This window comes from Salmo trutta, chromosome 7 (genome assembly GCF_901001165.1).
Source record: "Salmo trutta chromosome 7, fSalTru1.1, whole genome shotgun sequence".
Classification (NCBI taxonomy): domain Eukaryota; kingdom Metazoa; phylum Chordata; class Actinopteri; order Salmoniformes; family Salmonidae; genus Salmo; species Salmo trutta.
The window spans coordinates 51,183,174-51,205,439 of NC_042963.1; the positions used below are offsets into that span (position 1 = coordinate 51,183,174).

A 22,266-nucleotide genomic window follows, 5' to 3' on the forward strand; every position below is an offset into this window, starting at 1 on the left:
CTGGCAGTCTCTATGGGTGTGCCACAGGGTTCAATTCTCGGGCCGACTCTCTTCTCTGTATACATCAATGATGTTGCTCTTGCTGCTGGTGATTCTCTGATCCACCTCTACACTGTGTTAACTAACCTCCAAACGAGCTTCAATGCCATACAACTCTCCTTCCGTTGCTAAATATGTGTACGTGACCAATACAATCTGATTTGATTTGATTTGAAACCAAACCACTTGTATTAACATGTTTTTCGAGAATCAGCCAGTCTATATCATTATGCTCTGGTCCACTCTGCTACTACAGATGTAGGATCTTAATTTGAGCTAGTTTTCTACAGCAGGAAAATAATTTTGCAGCAACAGGAAATGTGGATTATAATCAATGGACATTTTTTTGTAAGGGTTGATACATTTTCCATTAGGGCAAATCAAATCTGACATTTTTAAAGCAGAAATTACAAACTTTAAAAGCCTTTTAAAACCTTGAATACACAACAAGTTTGCATTTCCTGCCACGCAGGAAAAGTATCATCAACAAAAGAGTGATCAAATTAAGATCCTACATCTGTATAGAAATGTTTGTTTGTTTTCTTTTTGGATTATGCATAGCTTGGAAGGAAAAAGGATAGGGTTAAGGGTGCTAGAGTATATTTTAAGTGCTTCTAACAATTCAGCATCTGGGCCTGTATTCACAAAGTGTCTCAGAGTAGGAGTGCAGCTCTAGGATCAGATTAGCCTTTTAGATCAGAAAAATAAGATTACATGGAAAATGGGGGACCTGATCCTAGATCTGCGCTCCTACTCTGAGGCACTTTGTAAGTGCTGGCCCTAGATGACCACAGCCTAGTCCACTAAAAGGCAATTTTTCATGTTGTGAAAGAAGTAAGCTCTGCTCTGCATCGATATAGCCTGCTTGCAGCTCTGCCTGGCTAGGAGTCTGGCTTCAGTTCTGCAGTGAGTTCTGCAGTAACCTCACTGAGGTAGACACGCAAGACTTATGGCACATAAATCAATAGCAACAATGCAATGCAAAGCAAATGCAAAGCAATGGATATTCCCTTTGGATTTGAAGTGGTGCATGGGTGAAGAAACATAAAGCACAGGAGGGTGGTCGGTTCCAGGAAGAGCATAAGTGCATCATGAGGACAACAACGTTGAGTTGTTCTAGAATCTTGTTCTAGAATCTTGGGTAAACTCAATCATGGGTCATGTTGGTAATGGACTTCCATGGTTGTTTTCACTGAACATTCTCTCACTGTATTAATAACCATCATCATCATCATCCACATCAATAACAGCATTAATAACAGCATTAATAACAGCATTAATAACAGCATAATGCGGAAACAAGATCTTCTGCACCTGATCTGTTCAACATGTATTTATGTTGTAGGCTATATACACAGAGGCACTTTCACTGAGCCTGTTGCATGGTGAGAAGGGTAAAGGCACTAGCAACTAAAGTGCAAAAGAATGATTTGCAATATTTATTAAACAAACGCTAATTTCATTCAAATTAGAGCTATTTCGATTGTTTTGTTTGTGAAAATAAACAAACGTCCCTAAATTTAGTGGTGAAATGGAAGACATGACTCATAATACCTTTACTTTTTCTTTGTTCAAAGAAGGTCCATGCACTGCACTATTGAAGTAATACTGTAATACTTGGTGCGTATTTATGAGAATATGCATTTTTGATAATAGGTATTTATTTTTGCTTCTTTGATCGAGAACGTTTTAATTCTGAACCCCCGAGTTGGGTTTGGATATACTGTATTTTGTCACATTTCAGAAACGTTTCAGGATTTTTTTTTTTTAAATTGCCCACGTTTCGTTTCCATGACAGTATTAGACACTATTCAGTGGCTGTAACTGCACCGAGCTGAATACTGACGTCATGCATTAGATATACTAGGATACACAGTATCTAGTCGATAGGCCGTAATGCAGGTTGCTTTTTCTCATGCTATGATCTTAGTTTAGTTACTGTTTCCCTTACGATTTTTAACATTCACTCCCTAGATTCTTCTAAACGATTAGCATTTTGAAATGAAAAACTCTCAGTGAAACAAAAGCACGAAGGGGTGGAAGAATCGAATAAAGGCATAGGGGGGATGCAAATATCCAAAATATTTTTTTTTCTCCATTATTATGAGGTTATGTCTCATCACGCATGCCAATATCAACATGTATGGGGAGTTTCTAAACATGCTCATGTGAAGCTCTTTTGTTATATAATTGTGCTGTCTTGCATTTAAAGGGATAAAATCCCATGGAATCACTTAGTGATATCATAATTACAGCATCTTACTGCTGGAAAATAGCAGCATTGCGGATGTCCGTATCCTAGATCCTCCTCTTCATCATCCAAACCAGGAGATCAGTGATCAGTCTTTTCCCTGGTCGCTTTGCTGGATAGTAAATCCTTTGATGACAGAGGGGTAGAGGAGTAGCCTCTGACTTCAGGCGAGGCGTCGCTCGATCCGACCACTGTCTGACTGCTACAGATGCTGACTAGCGTCTCTCTCTCTCTCTGCAGGCAGCAGAGCGTATTTCTGATGCATTTTCTCCTGGATGCATTGTGCAACTTGCTGAAATGTTATCTGTAATCCATGCATAACATTTTAATTACGACGCCTGGCTTCGTCTGATAAAGACAGATATGTCCTCGTGAGTGCTGTTGGTTAGTGTTCCTCCAAGGACGCCCGCATTTGCTTGTGCGTGTTAAATAGAAGTTGTTTCTTTTTCAATACTTATTTAAAGGATCATTTTAGAATAATTAATTTACTCTATCTATATGTTATATTCTCTACTAACAGCTTAATTTTCTTTTTTTTCCCTGTAATAATTACTTTCAAATTGCTGAGCATGTTTGTTGTTGTAATGCTAGAACGCTTATAGGAGGCGAATGAAGCTTCCAGCCCTGATGGTCTAGTGCAGTTAACGGCAGTTAACGGCAGTTAACGTGACGGCATCATTAAAGTCCCATGGCGTCTAATTCTACACATCTGTAAGCAGCTTGCTTTTATTTACACAGTTTTGGTTGGCTATAGTGCAATTGCCAGTTCTGAGGTTTGCCTCTCTAAAGTTGTCGATGCTATTATTTATATCTCCATCAATCTCCATGTATTCTGATTTGCTGACAGTGGACGAGCTACGGCGACTAGAATTGCTTTCACTAATGTTTGGTTCACTAACGTTTAAGAGTTGGGCCTGCTCCTCTCCCTCGGTCTCCCTGTGGTAGAAGTAGTTGAAGTTGGACACAATGACAGGCACTGGGAGCGCAATCGTCAACACACCAGCTATGGCGCAAAGGGAACCCACTATCTTACCCCCTATAGTGACAGGCACCATGTCCCCATAGCCCACAGTTGTCATAGATACCACGGCCCACCAGAAGGCTTCTGGGATGCTGCCGAAGTACGACCCTTTCTCCTCGGCCTCTGCGAAATACACCGCGCTGGAGAACAGGATGACTCCGATGAAGAGGAAGAAGATCAGCAATCCGAGCTCGCGCATACTGGCCTTGAGGGTTTGTCCCAGGATCTGCAATCCTTTGGAGTGTCGCGACAGCTTGAAGATCCTAAACACTCTGACCAGACGGATCACCCTGAGGATGGCCAGAGATGTCGCCTGCTCCCCCATGCCCTCGTCCTGGTCTTCGGGGTCCTCAGCCAGCTCCGTGCCCAGTGTGATGAAGTAAGGAATGATGGCCACTATATCAATGATGTTCATCATGTTTTTGGAGAAGACCGCCTTGCTTGGACACGCGAAAAAACGCACTAACAACTCAAACGAGAACCAGATAATGCAAAGAGTTTCAATAATGAAGAAAGGGTCGGTTAGGATGTTTGGTTTGTAGTAAAAAGTGTGGTTCCCTACAGTCTTAAACCGACCCCTAGGGTCCTCTTTCAAGTCGGGTAAAGTCTCTAAACAAAAGATGACTATAGAAATCAGAATGACCATAACAGATACTATAGCAATTCCTCTGGCCGGACCCGAGCTCTCTGGGTGCTCAAAAAGCAGCCAGATCTGACGCTGGAATTCCTTCTCAGGTAAAGGACGCTCTTCCTCCCTGACGAAGCCCTCATCCTCACGGAATTTCTCCATGGCATCCACTCCCAACTCATAAAACTTTATCTCTTCCGAGAACATATCCAATGGGACGTTGACGGGCCTTCTCAGCCTACCGCCAGACTGGTAATAGTAGAGGATGGCATCGAAACTGGGACGGTTTCTATCAAAGAAATACTCGTTTCTCAGGTGGTCAAAGTAGCGCATCCTCTTCTTGGGGTTGCCTAGCAATGTCTCGGGGAACTGGGAGAGAGTTTTGAGTTGCGTCTCGAACCGCATCCCCGCTATGTTGATGACCACCCTCTCGCAGCAGTCGTGGTCTTCGTGGTCGGGGGGGTACGAGTCCTGCGGGTGCCCCGGCACTGCCACGGTCTCGTCCATGTTATCTCCTGCCACTACGGTCATCTTGTAGCTCGAATTCGGGAGCTCTGTTGCAGCAGGAGTTGTGGAATTCCGGTTGTCCGGTTAATCTGATTGAACAGGCGGCATTCAGGTTTTGGCAGGGTACAATTTCCTTCTCCACTCCTTTTCTTCTCCCCCTATTTCTTGTGCTAGTCCCCAGATAGTGGGGGTATAACTTGCTTTGCCTCAGTGCGGCTCCACTGCGGTTCTGGCTGACTCAAGCATTGCTGCTCTCCGCTGCATCTGCTGCTGCTGATGCCTCTGTCACACAGTCAGAGAGAAAAAAAGAGAAAAAAACGGATCTAAGGAGCAGTGGAGATATTTGCTGGCTCAGCAATTTCTGCCATTTATTTATTTATTTGGCCTCTAGGCTACATTTGCTGTCTGTTTATTTATCAGCGTTTAAAGAGGCAAACTGTATTGTTTTATTGGTGATAATCTAGACGTAAAGTAATCGACTATGCATATTGTAATTGACAGGGTTAAATGTTATATAATTGCACCACTTTATATGCATGTTTTGTCACATTACGCTGTTTGAAACTTGCCTCACGCAAATAATGAAGTGTTAAATACACTAAAAGTAACAGTCTATAAATGGCCTAATAGTAATAGATAACAAGAGCCTTGGAAGTATTTCTCTTGACCCTAACCCTCAAATGACAGACAGACAGACAGAGTGCACCAGTTTCAATGCTTACCTCAGGATGATCGTGAAGGAATCCTGACGGAATGCGTCTTGTCCGCGACTCAGCACAGTCATTCAACGCTAGGACATCCTGTACATCCGGAGAGTTGTTGTCATGTGTTAAAACATTAACACTTTACGTTGCACTCCACCGCAACACATTGGAGCTTTCCTCTGCAGCGTCAGATCGCCCTGGTAGGCTAGAACTCTCAAGGCATCACTGTCTGAGCTGTTCGTCTCGGATAATTTAAATGTCTTATTTGTCTACATCTTGATCCTGTCGTCTCTTCTTCATATTCGATGTAAAATCACGCGGGAGTCAGAGGAGAAACGTGAAGATGGAAAAAAACGGAGAAAAAGTAACTATAAGCCGCAACGTCTGTAGCCGCTTGTGCGGTTGGGCACTTCGAACTGAACGGCTTATACCGCAGGAGAAAGTATTATTCCGCCGTTCAGAGGGGAGATACATTAAGGAGCAATAAGCGAACCCTTGCCATTTTCAGACATTACCGCATCAGCAGAAATGTCCTGTTACTAGTAGCCTAGACAAGATGACGGGCATTCTGGGATGTGATTTACCTCGAGCCGGCACACTGTTAAGAGGGAATGGAGACTGGGGGTGCTTAAATAGAGGGAGGAATCGATTATAGAGGGAGGAATCGATTATGTGAAGAGAGAATCAGTTCATAATAATGGTTCAGCATATTGTTGTTAGGTATTTCACATGCAAGGAGAGTGGAGGTGGAGAGAAAGTGGAGTGTGTGTTTGAGTTTGAGGGTGGTGGGGCGGGGGTGAGCGTAGGAGAGGGAGGGAGGGAGGAGCGCGGTTCGACGCAATGCAGACCGGCTATACTAAAGCACGCTGCCACGAGTTCTCTCTACACCACAAAAGCAAGAGCATTGTGTGTGCCAGCATTGGCGTAATATCTGCTCTTCTGAAGGAAGGGTTATGAGCCAGCCAGTACCTTAATCATTATTTCCCAACCAATCAACAATGGTCCCTAATGATAGGCTACTGATAAACTAATAGTTTATAACTTAAACTACAGTAATGAATTCATACAGTTTACATGTTTCTCTCTCAACTTCGCAGTTGTTCATACTCTCTTCTCAGCTCAATTCTGTGAGTGGCCACTGACCGGAAAGAGCGGTTGCGGTACAGACCATTTCAGCAGGAGTGCCTGTTTCAGCACCATGGACAGCGGTCTCGAGCAGCGCGTCTCCGAACAGAGCGCGCTCGACCATTATCCTGACCACCTACCCCCTGCCCTTCCTAGTGCATGGCGCAATGTCCTGTTGTTCTTACTGTCAATCTAATCGATAGGACTAATTGAAAATAGGCACGTCACTGGTTTAAGATAGATCTGTGTCAAATTGCAGTGAGTTCATTTAATTAACTTTTTTAAAAAAAATGTTTAGAAGGCCTGCATTAGTGAATGTTAGGAGTTGTCTGATCATTTATAAGCGAATAACTAACTCTTTCGCGTCATCCACGATGATTTTGTGAAATTGTCTTTTGTTATGTGTGTTTTTAAAATTGATTTAATTAACATACCAAATTCGAAAAATATCTAGGGTCATTACTTTTGGATCTTATGGATGTAATAAACTGAATAAACAAAAAAGATATGATAATTTACAAAGCATGATTAATTGTACATACTGCAGAAGTAGGCCTATAGGCATAAATACACCAATGGCCATGTGCCAATGTAGCCAGCAGATTAAGCTAATTGTATCAATATCCCACAACTCAATATTTATTACCACACATTGTAATTTCATCACATCTGTGTAGCTTTATCGATATATCCATTAGGAACGAGTCTGGGAATAATGCTACAACTCAAATAGTGTTCTGTAGGCCTAGCATTAAAATGTAAAATGCGTTTTGGGAGTTAGGTCACCTATTTCATTCGAAATTACAATTTTAAATCAACAATATCCTTTTTAGATTGTTACAGTCAACACTCAACAATAAGGAAGGCAGCTATGGACATGATCCATTGACAATCCCTTGATAGAATATCATTAATAAGAAATGGACCGTATTCCCAACCCTCCCTCTCTGCACAACACATCTCCATGACACTCTCTCCGTGATATTACCATTACCTAATCACTGACATAGTATTACAGGATCAGACAGATGTATAATACATTGTATTATGGTTGTTATAAAGCACAAAGCACACATCTGACAACAGCATCACTGTATGTGACGTGAGAATGGAACTGGGAGTAATTGGAGGGATCAAGCCCTCTCACTGTAAAGCTCAGCTATGTAGGTACCATTGTGCTTAACACTCCAAATCCATGAATAATGTTACAGAGACGGAAGCCATCTTATAGGTGTTCTCTTACACTATTCTCTTTCCTCTGGATCTCTCTATCTCGCTCTCTCGCTCTCTCTCTCTGTCTCTCTCTCCCTATCTCTAACTCTCTATCTCTCTCTCTCTATCTCTATCTCTCTCTCTCGCTCTCACTCAATTCAATTCAATGGGCTTTATTAGCAAGGTGAAAATATGTTTGTTGACATTGCCAAAATAAGTCAAATAGATAATAAACAAAAGTGAAATAAACAATATTTAAATGAACAGTAAACATTATACTCACAAAAGTTTGAAAGGAATAGAGACATTTCAAACGTCATATTATGTCTATATACTGCTAAAAAAAATAAAGGGAACACTTAGTTGAATGTGCTGACAACAAAATCACACAAAAATAATCAATGGAAATCCAATTTATCAACCCATGGAGGTCTGGATTTGGAGTCACACTCAAAATTAAAGTGGAAAACCACACTACAGGCTGATCCAACTTTGATGTAATGTCCTTAAAACAAGTCAAAATGAGGCTCAGTAGTGTGTGTGGCCTCCACGTGCCTGTATGACCTCCCTACAACGCCTGGGCATGCTCCTCCTGCTCCTCCTTGCACAAAGGCGGAGGTAGCGGTCCTGCTGCTGGGTTGTTGCCCTCCTACGGCCTCCTCCACGTCTCCTGATGTACTGGCCTGTCTCCTGGTAGCGCCTCCATGCTCTGGACACTACGCTGACAGACACAGCAAACCTTCTTGCCACAGCTCGCATTGATGTGCCATCCTGGATGAGCTGCACTACCTGAGCCACTTGTGTGGGTTGTAGACTCCGTCTCATGCTACCACTAGAGTGAAAGCACAGGCATTCAAAAGTGACCAAAACATCAGCCAGGAAGCATAGGAACTGAGAAGTGGTCTGTGGTCACCACCTGCTGAACCACTCCTTTATTGGGGGTGTCTTGCTAATTGCCTATAATTTCCACCTGTTGTCTATTCCATTTGAACAACAGCATGTGGAATGTATTGTCAATCAGTGTTGCTTCCTAAGTGGACAGTTTGATTTCACAGAAGTGTGATTGACTTGGAGTTACATTGTGTTGTTTAAGTGTTCCCTTTATTTTTTTGAGCAGTGTATATACAGAATTGTAACGATGTGCAAATGGTTAAAGTACAAAGGGGATAATAAATCAACATAAATATGGGTTGTATTTACCATGGTGTTTGTTCTTCACTGGTTGCCCTTTTCTTGTGGCAACAGGTCACAAATCTTGCTGCTGTGATGGCACACTGTGGTATTTCACCCAATAGATATGGGAGTTTATCAAAATTGGATTTGTTTTCGAATTCTTTGTGGGTCTGTGTAATCTGAGGGAAATATGTGTCTCTAATATCATCATACATTTGTCAAGAGGTTAGGAAGTGCAGCTCAGTTTCCACCTCATTTTGTGGGCAGTGTGCACATAGCCTGTCTTCTCTTGAGAGCCAGGTCTGCCTACGGTGGCCTTTCTCAATAGCAAGGCTATGCTCACTGAGTCTGTACATAGTCAAAGCCTTCCTTAATTTTGTGTCAGTCACAGTGGTCAGGTATTCTGCCACTGTGTACTCTCTTTTTAGGGCCAAACAGCATTCTAGTTTGCTCAGTTTTTTTGTTAATTCTTTCCAATGTGTCAAGTAATTATTTTGTGTACACGGAGAATCATTTTGCAGTCTCAATTTGGTGTTTGTCCCATTTTGTGAATTCTTGGTTGGTGAGCGGACCCCGGACCTCACAATGATAAAGGGCAATGGGTTCTATAACTGATTCAAGTATTTTTAGCCAGATCCTAATTGGTATGTCAAATGTTATGTTTCTTTTGATGGCATAGAAGGCCTTTCTTGCCTTGTCTCTCAGATCGTTCACAGCTTTGTGGAAGTTACCTGTGGCGCTGATGTTTAGGCCGAGGTATGCATCGTTTTTTGTGGGATCTAGGGCAACGGTGTCTAGATGGAATTTGTATTTGTGATCCTGGCAACTGGACCTTTTTTGGAACACAATTTTTACTGTCAGGGCCCAGGTCTGACAGAATCTGTGCAAAAGATCTAGGTGCTACTGTAGGCCCTCCTTGGTTGGGGACAAAAGCACTAGATCATCAGCAAACAGTAGACATTTGACTTCAGATTTTAGTAGGGTGAGGCCGGGTGCTGCAGTCTGTTCTTGTGCCCTCACCAATTTGTTGATATGTTGAGGTTGGGGCTTAAGCTGCATCCCTGTCTCATCCCTAGGCCCTATGGAAATAAATGTGTGTGTTTTTTGCCAATTTTAACCACAGACTTGTTGTTTGTGTACATCGATTTTATAATGTTGTATGTTTTTCCCCCAACACCACTTTCCATCAATTTGTATAGCAGACCCTCATGCCATATTGAGTCAAAAGCTTTTTTGAAATCAACAAAGAATGAGAAGACCCCCCCCCCCCATTGGGAGGATCTGTAGTTAATATAAAAACAAAATAATGAGGATTTATTTATTTAAAAAATATAGTTCAAAAGTTACAATCTTAGAAAAATAGAAATAGACCTTTCATTAACATTTTAGAGAACAATTGATTTCTCTTTTACATGCAGACATAATTCAAATTCCTATGGGCAAGTTATTTTAACACCAGTGATTCCTTCCCAAGGACCATTTACAGCTAAATCTGAATTTGTGTGCAATAACTAGTTATATAAAATAAAGGAATACACAAATAGTTCATTCAACATTTTCCACCAAGGCACACAGAGCAAGGCATGTTCGCATTTAGATTCTGAGCTGAGAACATAAGGTTAGCATTTCAAAAAAGGAATATTTACAACAATATATTACAGGATATCTACACAGTAGTCATTTCAGTTCATTGAATACATTGCAAAGTACATTGAAAGGTTCATTGAACATTCAGATTGGTAGTTTGTTCTAGGGGCTCTCCATTTGATAATGTAGCAGCACCTGTCATCTCACATTGCTGGCCAGTAGTTCATGGGACAAGTGTGTGATGTTTGTTCACTATCTTGACTTTTCCAGTTACAAACATATATGGAATTGCTTGCATTTTCTTTCAAGTGTAGCAGAAAGGCAAGGCTCTTTGATCTTGTACCCTACAAGTAGATAGAAGATAATGCTTTTTTGAGCGGTTATATTCCATCACTTCAATCCAGAATGTTCCTAACAAGCTTGTTAGGGACAATGTATGTATAGTCATGAGTAAATAAATAATACACACATTTTGATCATCAGCAATGTATTGCACACTGTTCAGAGAAGATAATGCATTGACTTGTTGCACCCTCGACAACTACTATTATTATTATTATTTGACCATGCTGGTCATTTATGAACATTTGAACATCTAGGCCATGTGCTGTTATATTCTCCACCCGGCACAGCCAGAAGAGGACTGGCCACTCCTCATAGCCTGGTTCCTCTCTATGTTTCTTCCTAGGTTTTGGCCTTTCTAGGGAGTTTTTCCTAGCCACCGTGCTTCTACACCTGCATTGCTTGCTGTTTGGGGTTTTAGGCTGGGTTTCTGTACAGCACTTTGAGATATCAGCTGATTAAGAAGGGCTATATAAATACATTTGATTTGTTCAGATAACCTAAATAGCTGTTAGAATCTTTGCCTTAGAAGCGTCTGCTGTACGACTGCGTTTCAACCACACAGTGGCGCTCCGAGTTTAGAAATTATTTTGGCTATGCAAAAGAAACCCAGTTCTAAAAATTGTTGTGGTGATAAAGCTATAGGCCTACTGAAGGTGTCAAACAAATTAATTCCAGCTTTTTGAAGATTATATGACAACAAAAACACTGAGTAATAGCGTGAGTAAAAACGCGCGCAATTATTCAAACATGCACATAGGGCTGGCACTGACCTGGCATTACTGTAACGAAGCTATAAGCCTACTGTAGGTATCCAACAAATTAATTCAAGATATTTTAAGATTACATGCCAACTAACAGCGTGCGTAAAAGCGCGTTTAATAAAGTACTCAGGGGCCACTCACGGAGACAGTTTTTCCTGCTCAACTAGGCCGATGCTTGTTTTTCATACATCCGTCAGTTTGCCAGTGTAATGTTCAAATGGGTTGACGTTTGTTAATCTGATAGTCTCGCAACAATTCTCTCCCATGTACTCTGATCTGGTGAGGGACTGTCTGCTGTCGCTGGTCGATTTGAACTCTCCGAACGAAACGTTCTGTTGACCACAAGTCACGTGGGTATACACCGCGGTTTCCTCGTCATTACGCTCTCTGTGATAGAAGTAGTTAAAATTGGACACGATAACAGGGACAGGTAGGGCTATGGTCAACACTCCTGCGATGGCACACATAGATCCCACTATTTTGCCACCAATAGTAACCGGGCACATGTCTCCATATCCAACCGTAGTCATGGACACCACCGCCCACCAGAAAGCGGCGGGGATACTTGAGAATCCCGATTCAGGGTCGTCTGCCTCTGCAAAATAAACGGCGCTGGAGAACAGAATAACCCCTATGAGAAGAAAGAATATCAAAAGCCCGAGTTCGCTGATGCTGGCGTGGAGTGTCTGGCCCAGAATTTGGAGACCCTTGGAGTGCCTGGAAAGTTTAAAAATCCTGAACACTCGAACCAAACGGATGACTCTGAGTATGGCTAACGACATGGCCTGCTCGCTTCCTGCGTCCTGTTGCTCTGCTAGTTCAAGGCCAAGGGTGATGAAATAAGGTGCAATCGCTAAGATATCGATGGAGTTCATTGCGCTTTTGAAAAAAGCCGGTTTGCTCGGGCAAGATAAAAACCTGACGAGAAACTCAAAGGAAAACCACACGATGCAAAGTGTCTCCACCATAAAAAACGGATCTGTGAATAGATTGGGTTTTTTATGGAGAGTAGTCCCATTCGTGGTAAGGTGATTACTTAATGGTGTGCCTGCGCTGGTATCTTCCCTGAACTGTGGTAAAGTCTCTAGACAGAAGATCGCAATGGATATTACAATCACACTGACTGATACGACAGCGATCATCCGGGCAGGCCCTGAGCTCTCCGGGTACTCAAACAACAGCCACATCTGGCGCTGAAACTCGTTGTCAGGCATCGGACGTTCCACCTCTATGATCATACCTTCATCTTCTTTAAACATATCTATGGCTTCCTCTTCAATTTCATAAAATGTCATTTCTTCCATGAAAATGTCCATGGTAACGTTGACAGGTCTCCTAAGCTTTCCCCCAGACTGGTAATAATAGAGGATGGCATCAAAGCTGGGTCTATTCCTGTCAAAAAAGTACTCATTTCTCAACGGATCGAAAAAGCGCATCCTTTTACGTGGGTCTCCCAAGAGCGTGGTGGGAAAGCGCGACAGGGTCTTCAGTTGAGTTTCAAAGCGCAATCCCGAGATGTTAATGACGACCCTCTCGCTGGCCTCCTGATCTCCCCGCTCCGCGTCGCAATCATCCTGGTAGAGGGGAGAAACTACCACAGTCTCGTCCTGGTTCTCACAGGACACAACAGTCATCTTTTACCCTTCTCAATGGTAAGGGCTTCACTCACCTCCACGGCCCCAACTATCACTTTCTCGGTATTTTTTTTTTTTACCTCCCAGGAAAAGTTTGCTTCTTGATGGTTTCCTCCATTTAAATTCATACACTTTTTAGTTGCAGAAGGTACTGACATCTAATCCAGGGAGTCTACTTGCTACCGTTGGCTGTCTACACTGATGCTGATCATATTCACACCATTTTAAACTACCAGATGCTCTCCCCAGGTTGACTGACGTGATGACACTTGCTGCCCTGCTCACTCACTGCTCTCCCTGTGACATGTTGTTAAATCTAACTCAACTAGTAAACACCTATTACACTTCTTAACATTTCCTCAACTCAGGACTTGCAGTGTTGACCAGTTCTCTAATATCATATTTCAGACAAACAAATCACAGCCATCATTTTTTTGAAAGGACTGTCCAAGTGTCCTTTAGTTAACCTTATAAACTGTATCCCCTGCCTACACAAAAAAATCATTACTCTGTAGATTTTACAAGGTATTTTTTTCCTGTTGCATTTTGAATGTTTGTTACCAATCTGAAATAACCACAGGGGTTCTAAAGCAGATTACTAGGGGCTCTAAACTAAAGCAGAAAGCAGAGTGTAAAGCCCCAGCTTCACATATCCAACCAGGGGCCCTCCTGGACCAGGCCAATGGAAACTGCTAGCTTGACTGACACCTGAGCACCCACAGTGGATAACGTCTTCAGGAAACCTCAGCCAAAATACCCCCCCCCCCCCCCCCCACTTAAAGGGTTCCATTTTACAACTTGGAACAGGGGGGCCTCTCGCAGAAATGTGACCTAGCATTTGGGTCCCAGAGAGACTGGGGGTGTAAAAAAAACAGCTACATGTACGCTCACCCCAATTATAGTGTAACCTCCACTCAGACCCTGTTGCCTCCGTAACAGTAGGCCTGGAACTGCTCGCTAGTGGTTTGTAAGAGAGGTGAGAGAGAGAGTGAGAAAGGTTGAATGACACTTTCCGTGCTGCGTTCGGTGCCCATGTCGTCCTAATAAGAACCACTGATTCTGAATCGACTGGACGAGGCCTGTAAGAGGAGAAGTAGTCAAGAGTTTAGCTCCCCAAATTTAGATTTTAATATCCCCTGAGATTGGATGTAGGCCTAAGTCAAAAGCAGTTGTGCATTAAAGTGCAACATGTTTACAGTCTAATATGTTCTGTAAGTAAGTAACATGTGGTAAGCAGCGTTACATACCTCTACAATTAAGAATGGCTACTTTTCTCTTCTGTTTGTGTCATGTTCCTGAAAATGAGTGTAGGGTAGACCCACACTGCAAATGAATCTCTCTCTTACACAACCTTGTCCATCAACTTGGAGCTCCGGTTTCATATGCTTCACACATGATGTACTTTGAAGACTGTGAGAAATAATCCGAAACAAGATCAACAATCTTTCCTAGGAACACAGTTGATTAATGTCTGTGTCAAAGCTGAAGCACCAAACCCAAGATAGGCTATGCATCTACACTCCACAAGGGAACCATTTTTTGATGCAGTAGCCTATGTACCCAACCCATGCTAACAGCTTGCTAATTGATGGCCAATAAAGTTCACTTTTGTGGTGATCAAATGTTTTGTGAATGGGTGACCATGAACATAGTGGACACAGCTTAACTGCCCCCTCTATCTATACAGAACCAGGGTTGGATGGCAGAGTTAAATGTCAGTGTAAAAGGACGTTGTGCCGCCTGCTATAATCTGTTACCCAACAACCGTCTAGGTCAGGCCAAGGCATCGGGGGCTTCTGTCTCTACGGAAACAAACAGTAAACAAACAGTCGGAGTAATGGCTTTACTGCAGGATGATAAATGGGTTACAATAAAAAAAGGTTCTAAGAATGCCGCTTTCTTCATTACTGTTAGGAATCCAGTTGAAGAATTTCTCCATCATTTTTCACTTGTCATCTTTTCCTCATTGGTGATGAAGCTGAAAATAGACCTAACTGATGACCAGTCACCTCATTTGCCTCTGAAAGACTCACTTCTTTCCCAGAGTAAATATGGCATATGTGAATCGGTAAATAAGTAACTGTAATGGTTTACTATAGGTGTGTTGAAAAAAAATATTATTCAGTTTGCTGTGGGGCACACACACACACACACACACACACACATGGTTGCAGGAGACCCTCATGTCAACAGGATATCCTCAAGTCATTCACACCAAGAATGGAAGGCAACATAGAGGTCGATGCCAGGTTCCACAGGGCTCACATGTACACAGTGCACAAGCATGAATATATTCAGAGCTGTTAGAGCCTCTGCCTTCCGTGTGCACATATAGACATACCGAGTCATCATGGGTTCGAATCCAGAGCACACCCTTCTGGCACAAATAACTCAATCCCCCGATTGACTTGATTTAGGGTCACATTACCAAATGGACAGTCAAGAGATATTTTACCCCGATCTGGATAAGAAATGATCATACCAGACAATGTTGGATAACATAAATAGGAAACTAATAAAATAATAACAGTAGTGTAACGCGGGTCGTACAAAGGGAACCAAGGCGCGCCGTGTGAAGTGCTCATAATTTACTTTTAATGAAACACTAAAATACAAAAACAACAAAACGACCATCAACAGTTCTGTCAGGTACAAAGAACAAAACAGAAAAGAACTACCTACGAACCACAGGAAAAAAAACACCCCTACTAAATATGACCTTCAATTAGAGGCAACGAGGAACAGCCGCCTCCAATTGAAGGTCAACCCAATAAACCTCAACATAGAAATAGATAAACTAGAAACTCAAACATAGAAATAGAGAACATAGAACAAACACAAAAACACCCCCTGTCACGCCCTGACCACTCTACCATAGAAAATAACAACTTATATTGGTCAGGACGTGACAAGTAGGCTACACCAACATTAGTTTTTGTTCATACAAAGTGTCGGGTAAATTGTCACAGTAGATTTGCTGTGGTTAACAAGTTATTTATAATTCTTATCAAATAGATACATTTCCCTTAGTCTGTTAAAAAAGGACTAAGTTGTTCCGATAACAAAATACTTTGTTTGCAAGCAGGACTAAGGCAGAGAAGAAGTGTAAAAAAGGCCGTCTTGCTCCTCTCCTCTCTACCTAACTTCCCCTCACAGCCTCTTCAGTTTCCCTTAAGTCCCGTTAGTTTGGCTGCTCAGCCTACCTAAGTTATCCCTCACCCATCATAGCCCTGCCATTCCAAACCAATCAGAGCGCTTGGAAATGCACATCTGGACACTGCACCCGCCCATTCAGGTCAGAGCGATATTGTCGTCTAAAGGGAGAAGACGCCATATTTCTGAGGACTTTTTATTGTCGACAGTAACACAAATGTCTGAATGTTGTGCATGCATTGAAATAACCGCACCAATAAGATTCCAAATCATTCGGATTACAAAAATCATATAAACATCCTGAAATGGAAACAGCTGTGTGTGTGTGGTGGTGACTATCAGGAGTACACTGATGGTCCTCAACATCATGTTGTAACCGGACAGCACTACAGCGGGCAGAACCAAACAATAAGTGAGGGCCACTAGCGGTTCTGGGGGGGGGGGGGGGCAGTGCCCCTGTGACAACAATTTTGGACCCCCTTGTGGCCCCCCCTAAATCTGCAGTATGAAATAATTTTTACATAACAAATTTTTGCTATCGTTCTTTTTTTTACATCCGTTATTAGACAGTGGCAACGATGATGATTATGAACATGGTCTTTTGCCTGCTAATGCCTGAAATGCAGTGAAGAAAGCGATATGACAACAATAACGTCTAAAGTAACTGGCCCCTCTAACAGTACAACTGTTACCGGAAAAAAAATGCATTCACTACTGTAAGTCGCTCTGGATAAGAGCGTCTGCTAAATGACTAAAATGTAAATGTAACTGGCCCCAACTTGGCCCCCCCAGTTGAAATGGTCTAGAACCGCCACTGGTGAGGGCATACCAGCCAACTGTTTTTACTTGTTCATTCTAGCTACATTTAGTGACCAACAGTTTTTTTTACATGGTCCATAATTTCTCCGGATTTAGTAACCAATCTCTCCAGAATAAGCTAAATGAGTTTCTATGGGTTTAATATGAAGAGCTAAACTTCTTGCCTGCCTTCCTGCCAACCACTCCCATTGTTAGGGCGGAGACATGAGCACCCTGCCATTATACACATATCTCTGATTAAAGTAACGCTGACATTTTAGTCATTTAGCAGACGCTCTTATCCAGAGCGACTTACAGTAGTGAATGTATACATTTCATTTCATGCATTTTTTTTTTGTACTGGCCCCCCGTGGGAATCGAACCCACAACCCTGGCGTTGCAAACACCATACTCTACCAACTGAGCCACAGGGAACCTGACATCTTTTAGGGAGCGGTAATGAGGTAACCAATAATGGTTGCAATTAAGATCAGCTGTGCTGGTGAATTTAGCGCATATTGATGGTTTAACGAGACACCAGCTGCCGATAATCTAGTGCCATCGATGGTTGCAATAGGCCCCTTGTTAATTTGATTATATTCAAATAGGCTACATTTTGTAGGCTATACATTAGCTTATCATATTATTAGCCACATATTGAAAGGTGTGAAAAACGGTAATATGCTACAGTTTTTTCCCCCCTGGCTGAGTTGATGAGCTGATATGGACCATTAGTTGATTAACAGACATAGGCCTACGGTAGAATGATACATTTAACTCCAGTGTGGATGCTCGCCCACATGTTATAGTTAGGCTATGTATAATTTGCACAGATGGGTAGAGTACTGAAGATCTATACTTCAATAAAAGTTCTGTAAATAAGATGCTTATTTTTACTTGAGTAAATTACACTCTTAAGAAACGACTCAAATAAGAGTAAAAAAGTGTCCGGTGAGAGAACTACTTAAGTACTAGTTACAAATTTATTTGGGGTATTTTTGTTGTAGACCTAATGGTAAACTGTGACAGCAAACAAATAGAACAACAAATTAATGCAATTGATTTGACATTAATTTATTATTTAAGTCTGCCAGCACCATCTTGCAGATGTCCTCCAGCACAGGTAGTCTCCGATGACAAAAGACATCGAAACAAAGTCCGTAGGCTTTACAGTTTCAATTAAGGTCTTATTCAAAATTGCCTTAATATCTATCATTGTGCTCACTTTCATAAAAATGTAAATGTTACTCAAGCCATTGGAATCATTTAGAAATTTTAATAGCATTAAAAATGTATTTCAAGTACATGTGATGTTGAATGAATACTAAAAACATTTACACCAAGTGATGTTTCGTTTTTCACTCAGACCGACGGATGAATCTGGGTTTGGTGGATGCCAGGAGAACGCTACCTGCCCGAATGGAACGCCGACTGCAAGCCAGGCCTAGTCGTCCAACATCAGTGCCCCCGACCTCACTAATGCTTTTGTGGCTGAATGGAAGCAAGTCCCAGCAGCAATGTTCCAACATCTAGTGGAAAGCCTTCCCAGACGAGTGGAGGCTGTTATAGCAGCAAAGGGGGGACCAACTCCATATTAATGCCCATGATTTTAGAATGAGTTCAATGTTCAACGAGTGTCCACATACTTTTGGTCATGTAGTGTATCGTACTAAATGGATGACGAACATCCACAAATTAATACAAGCCATATGAAATGGGAAAATAGAGCTATTTGGCCAAGCACACCAGTGTTGGGTTCGGTGTTAAAATGAGAATGCATGAGCAGAAAATAACCCCATACCATACCAACTGTAAAATACGGTGGATCTTTGACGTTATGGGGCTATTTTGCTTCCACTGGTCCTGGGAACCCTTGTTAAGGTCAACGGCATCATGAATTTTACCCAGTACCAGGACATTTTATCCAAAAACCTGGTTGCTTCTGCCAGGAGACTGAAACTTATCCTCAAGTGGATCTTCCAGCAAGACAATAACCCGACGCAGACATGAAAATCCACATTTCTGTTTTTTAATTGGCCTCAAAATCAACATTTTGCAATGGCCATCTCATTCTCCGGACTTGAAACCCACTGAAAATGAACTAATTGCATTAGTATAAAATAATCTAATTTCCAAATGTTCTTAAGCGTACAATATAGCTCAGTATTTGAATTATTTATTTATTTTCATCTTTATCAAGGGTGTCAATAATTTCGGACCCCACTGTATATCGGATTTTTAGCAGGTCAGTCTCACTAGTCAACAGCTCATTCTTGTGCCTACTATGTTGTTGGATATGAAGTAGGGGGTCTTTGACTTGGAAGCTTCTTATTTAAACAGGTTTTCTTTTTACACAGCAGGCTTAACTTTTGTCTCAAGACCATAAGGGTTTAGTCATTTAGACTATTCTCACACAATACACAGCCAGCATGTGTAAGGATGTGGGGAATATCCAGCTATTGTGAGATTATTGTGTATTGTATTCATTTTGTGAAAGGAGAATAACCTCTGTTTCATAAGCAAGCATATTTTGTAAGGTCAGGAACAAGGTCCTATGGGGGACCTACGGGTTTAGCTACATTGTTAATTTAGAGTAACGTCACACAACAACGTTATAATAAAATCTCACGGTATGGCAGTAAATAAAATGAGTTACAGTAGGCTATATCTTGTCAAACATTTCCTCCTTCATCCTTCGTCTCCCTGGTGTATTATAAATATGTATGACATGCCAAGACTGAGTGCAATCCCTTCTCATTAGGAGTATGAAAGTGTTGGCCTAATCAACGATAAGATGTTCATATGCTATCCCCATTAGCCCCCGTGTATGTATGTGAGCACGTAATCAGAGGGGCCAGAGACACCGCCAGGCATCCTGACCTGAGTTCAGTCATTTCAAATACTTTAGTTGTGCTTGACTGAGTTTGGCGGATGCAATGGAACCAATGGGAAAAGTCCCAAAAGTGCAAACCCAGCCCACCTGGCACTCAAACACCCTAAAGCAAATGCTCTGCACTCAAAGGTGTCTCTCCTAGCCAGTGGCTTACTCTGTGGGGAAGGAGGCACCCCCTGTGTCCCCCAAGGATTTGATTGCCAAGCATCCATTTTAGAAGACAGTCATCTGAAGTTGATGTCGATGTTTTTGCAGATACGTAGCTAACCAACCAGGCATGGCGCAAGAGGCTTTGAAACCCGACACTCCAGTTCCGGAAGGCTGTGGGTTCCTGGGAATATCCTCTTCTGCATTCTACATTCTATCTCCTCGGCTCCCCTTCATGCTCTGTCCGAGAATGATTTCACTGCATGATCATATCAAGCCCTTTTTTTAGTAGACAGCATTGGCGGAAGGCAGCTTCCAATCCAAACATTCCTGTGTTCAAATAGTATTTGAAATAATTGAACATACTTTCTCTGTGCTTAATTGAGCTTATCTGGCTTTAATCGACTAACATAATACTCCCAAAATGCAAACGCTGCACCAACTTACACTCCAGGCAGGCAAAAGCAAACGCTTAAAGTGTTTGAAAGATTTCAAATGGTATTTGAACCCAGGTGTGAATCCAAGCCCTGCCTGGCATCTATAGAGGGATCAGCTCCAAGACTGAGACGCTGTCCTCTTCACGGTTGTTAATCAGGGAAAGACATCAATGTTCTTCTGGAACATTCATTTTTATTTGAGTAATAACTCATGTTATGTATAGTATATAGCAGGGGCGCAACTTTCACTGGGGATGGGGGACGGGGGACGGGGCGTTATGACCCCCCCCACACATTCTGAAATTGCAGTTTTGGTCCCCCCAGTTTTATCATTGCACTGTGATACCAAAAATGGCATTGATGTGCTTTAGGACCATGCGGATGTCTCAGAGTGGTCGGACAGGCTGTGTGAAGGCAATGCTTCTGAAAGATTGGCTGGACCAGCACAGGAGAGTTGAACTGAGGCAGCTGCTGTCAGTCTGTATGTGTTGCACTCATTCTCCAAGTTGTAAAAGCAAGCAGAGCAGAAACTGGCTACTCTTTAGTTGACTGATGTAGCTGGTAAGGTAACTGCTGTTTAACTTAACAGAAAAAAATCTAAACTAGTGTTTATTCCCAGTGCTGAGCTAGTAGTGTAACTGACATGTAACGTTAGCTAATGTTTCATCCCCTCTTGACTGAGGTGAATGAATTAGCTAGCTAGTAGCTACCACAACCAGTTCAGCTCCAGCCTGTAGCTATCTGTCAGATAATGATATGAAGTGGCCATTATTACTATCTAACAGCTGTTGTTTGTAGCCTTTTTGTCCCGTTTCAGCAGAAGTAAATTAACTTAGCTAGCTTTCGCCAGTTGATGTACCGTTTGAGAGAGAGCTGACCTAAAGTAGGTATTTTTTTGCCTCATTCACACTAGACCTGAATCAAACGATTAAACCAGAGGCCAAATTAAGCGATAATTCAGATGGGTTTTTTTGTGCATTGTGAGTTTTTATTAGAGTCAGTATAGCAATAATGTTCTTGATTTGTCCGTTTTCCTAGCTAATTCCCTACTTTTCACACTGACACAGTGTTAAACAGCTCTACAGGCTTCACTGTCATGGTGCACCATCAGTACACAAATCACATTTTGTTGGTGACATACACATATTTAGCAGATGTTATTGCGGGTGAAGTGAAATGCTTGTGTTCCTAGCTCCAACAGTGCAGTAATATCTAACAACTCACAACAATGCACACAAATCTAAAAGTAAAATAATGGAATATATATATATATATATATATATATAAATATATAAATATTAGAACGAGCAATGTTGGAGTGGCATTGACTAAAATACAGTAGAATATAATACGGTATAAACAGTTGAAGTCGGAAGTTAACATTCACCTTAGCCAAATACATTTAAACTCCTTTTTTTCACAATTCCTGACATTCAATCCTAGTAAAAATTCCTTGTTTTAGGTCAGTTAGGGTCACCACTTTATTTTAAGAATGTGAAATGTCAGAATAATAGTAGAGAGAATGCTATATTACAGCTTTTATTTCTTTCATCACATTCCCAGTGGGTCAGAAGTTTACATACACGCAATTAGTATTTGGTTGCATTGCCTTTAAATTGTTTAACTTGGGTCAAACGTTTCGGGTAGCCTTACACAAGCTTCCCACAATAAATTGGGTGAATTTTGGCCCATTCCTCTTGACAGAGCTGGTGTAACTGAGTCAGGTTTGTAGGCCTCCTTGTTCGCACACACCTTTTCAGTTCTGGCCACAGACTTTCTATGGGATTGAGGTCAGGGCTTTGTGATGGCCTGTTCAATATCTTGACTTTGTTGTCCTTAAGCCATTAACAG

At 41.9% G+C, this 22,266-nt stretch overlaps 2 protein-coding genes across 2 annotated transcripts; both read right to left on the reverse strand.

The window, feature by feature from the left end:
* Positions 1 to 522: 522 nt before the first annotated feature.
* Positions 523 to 5,597, reverse strand: LOC115197628 (potassium voltage-gated channel subfamily A member 1-like). The gene is made up of 2 exons (XM_029759332.1): positions 5,169 to 5,597; positions 523 to 4,728 (listed from the first exon to the last, which is right to left on the reverse strand). The coding sequence occupies exon 2, from the start codon at positions 4,468 to 4,470 to the stop codon at positions 2,992 to 2,994; it is 1,479 nt and encodes a 492-aa protein (XP_029615192.1). The 5' UTR covers positions 4,471 to 4,728; positions 5,169 to 5,597; the 3' UTR covers positions 523 to 2,991.
* Positions 5,598 to 9,964: 4,367 nt separating this feature from the next.
* Positions 9,965 to 13,382, reverse strand: LOC115197629 (shaker-related potassium channel tsha2). Its single transcript, XM_029759333.1, has 2 exons — positions 11,495 to 13,382; positions 9,965 to 10,591 (listed from the first exon to the last, which is right to left on the reverse strand). The coding sequence occupies exon 1, from the start codon at positions 12,985 to 12,987 to the stop codon at positions 11,536 to 11,538; it is 1,452 nt and encodes a 483-aa protein (XP_029615193.1). The 5' UTR covers positions 12,988 to 13,382; the 3' UTR covers positions 9,965 to 10,591; positions 11,495 to 11,535.
* Positions 13,383 to 22,266: the final 8,884 nt, after the last annotated feature.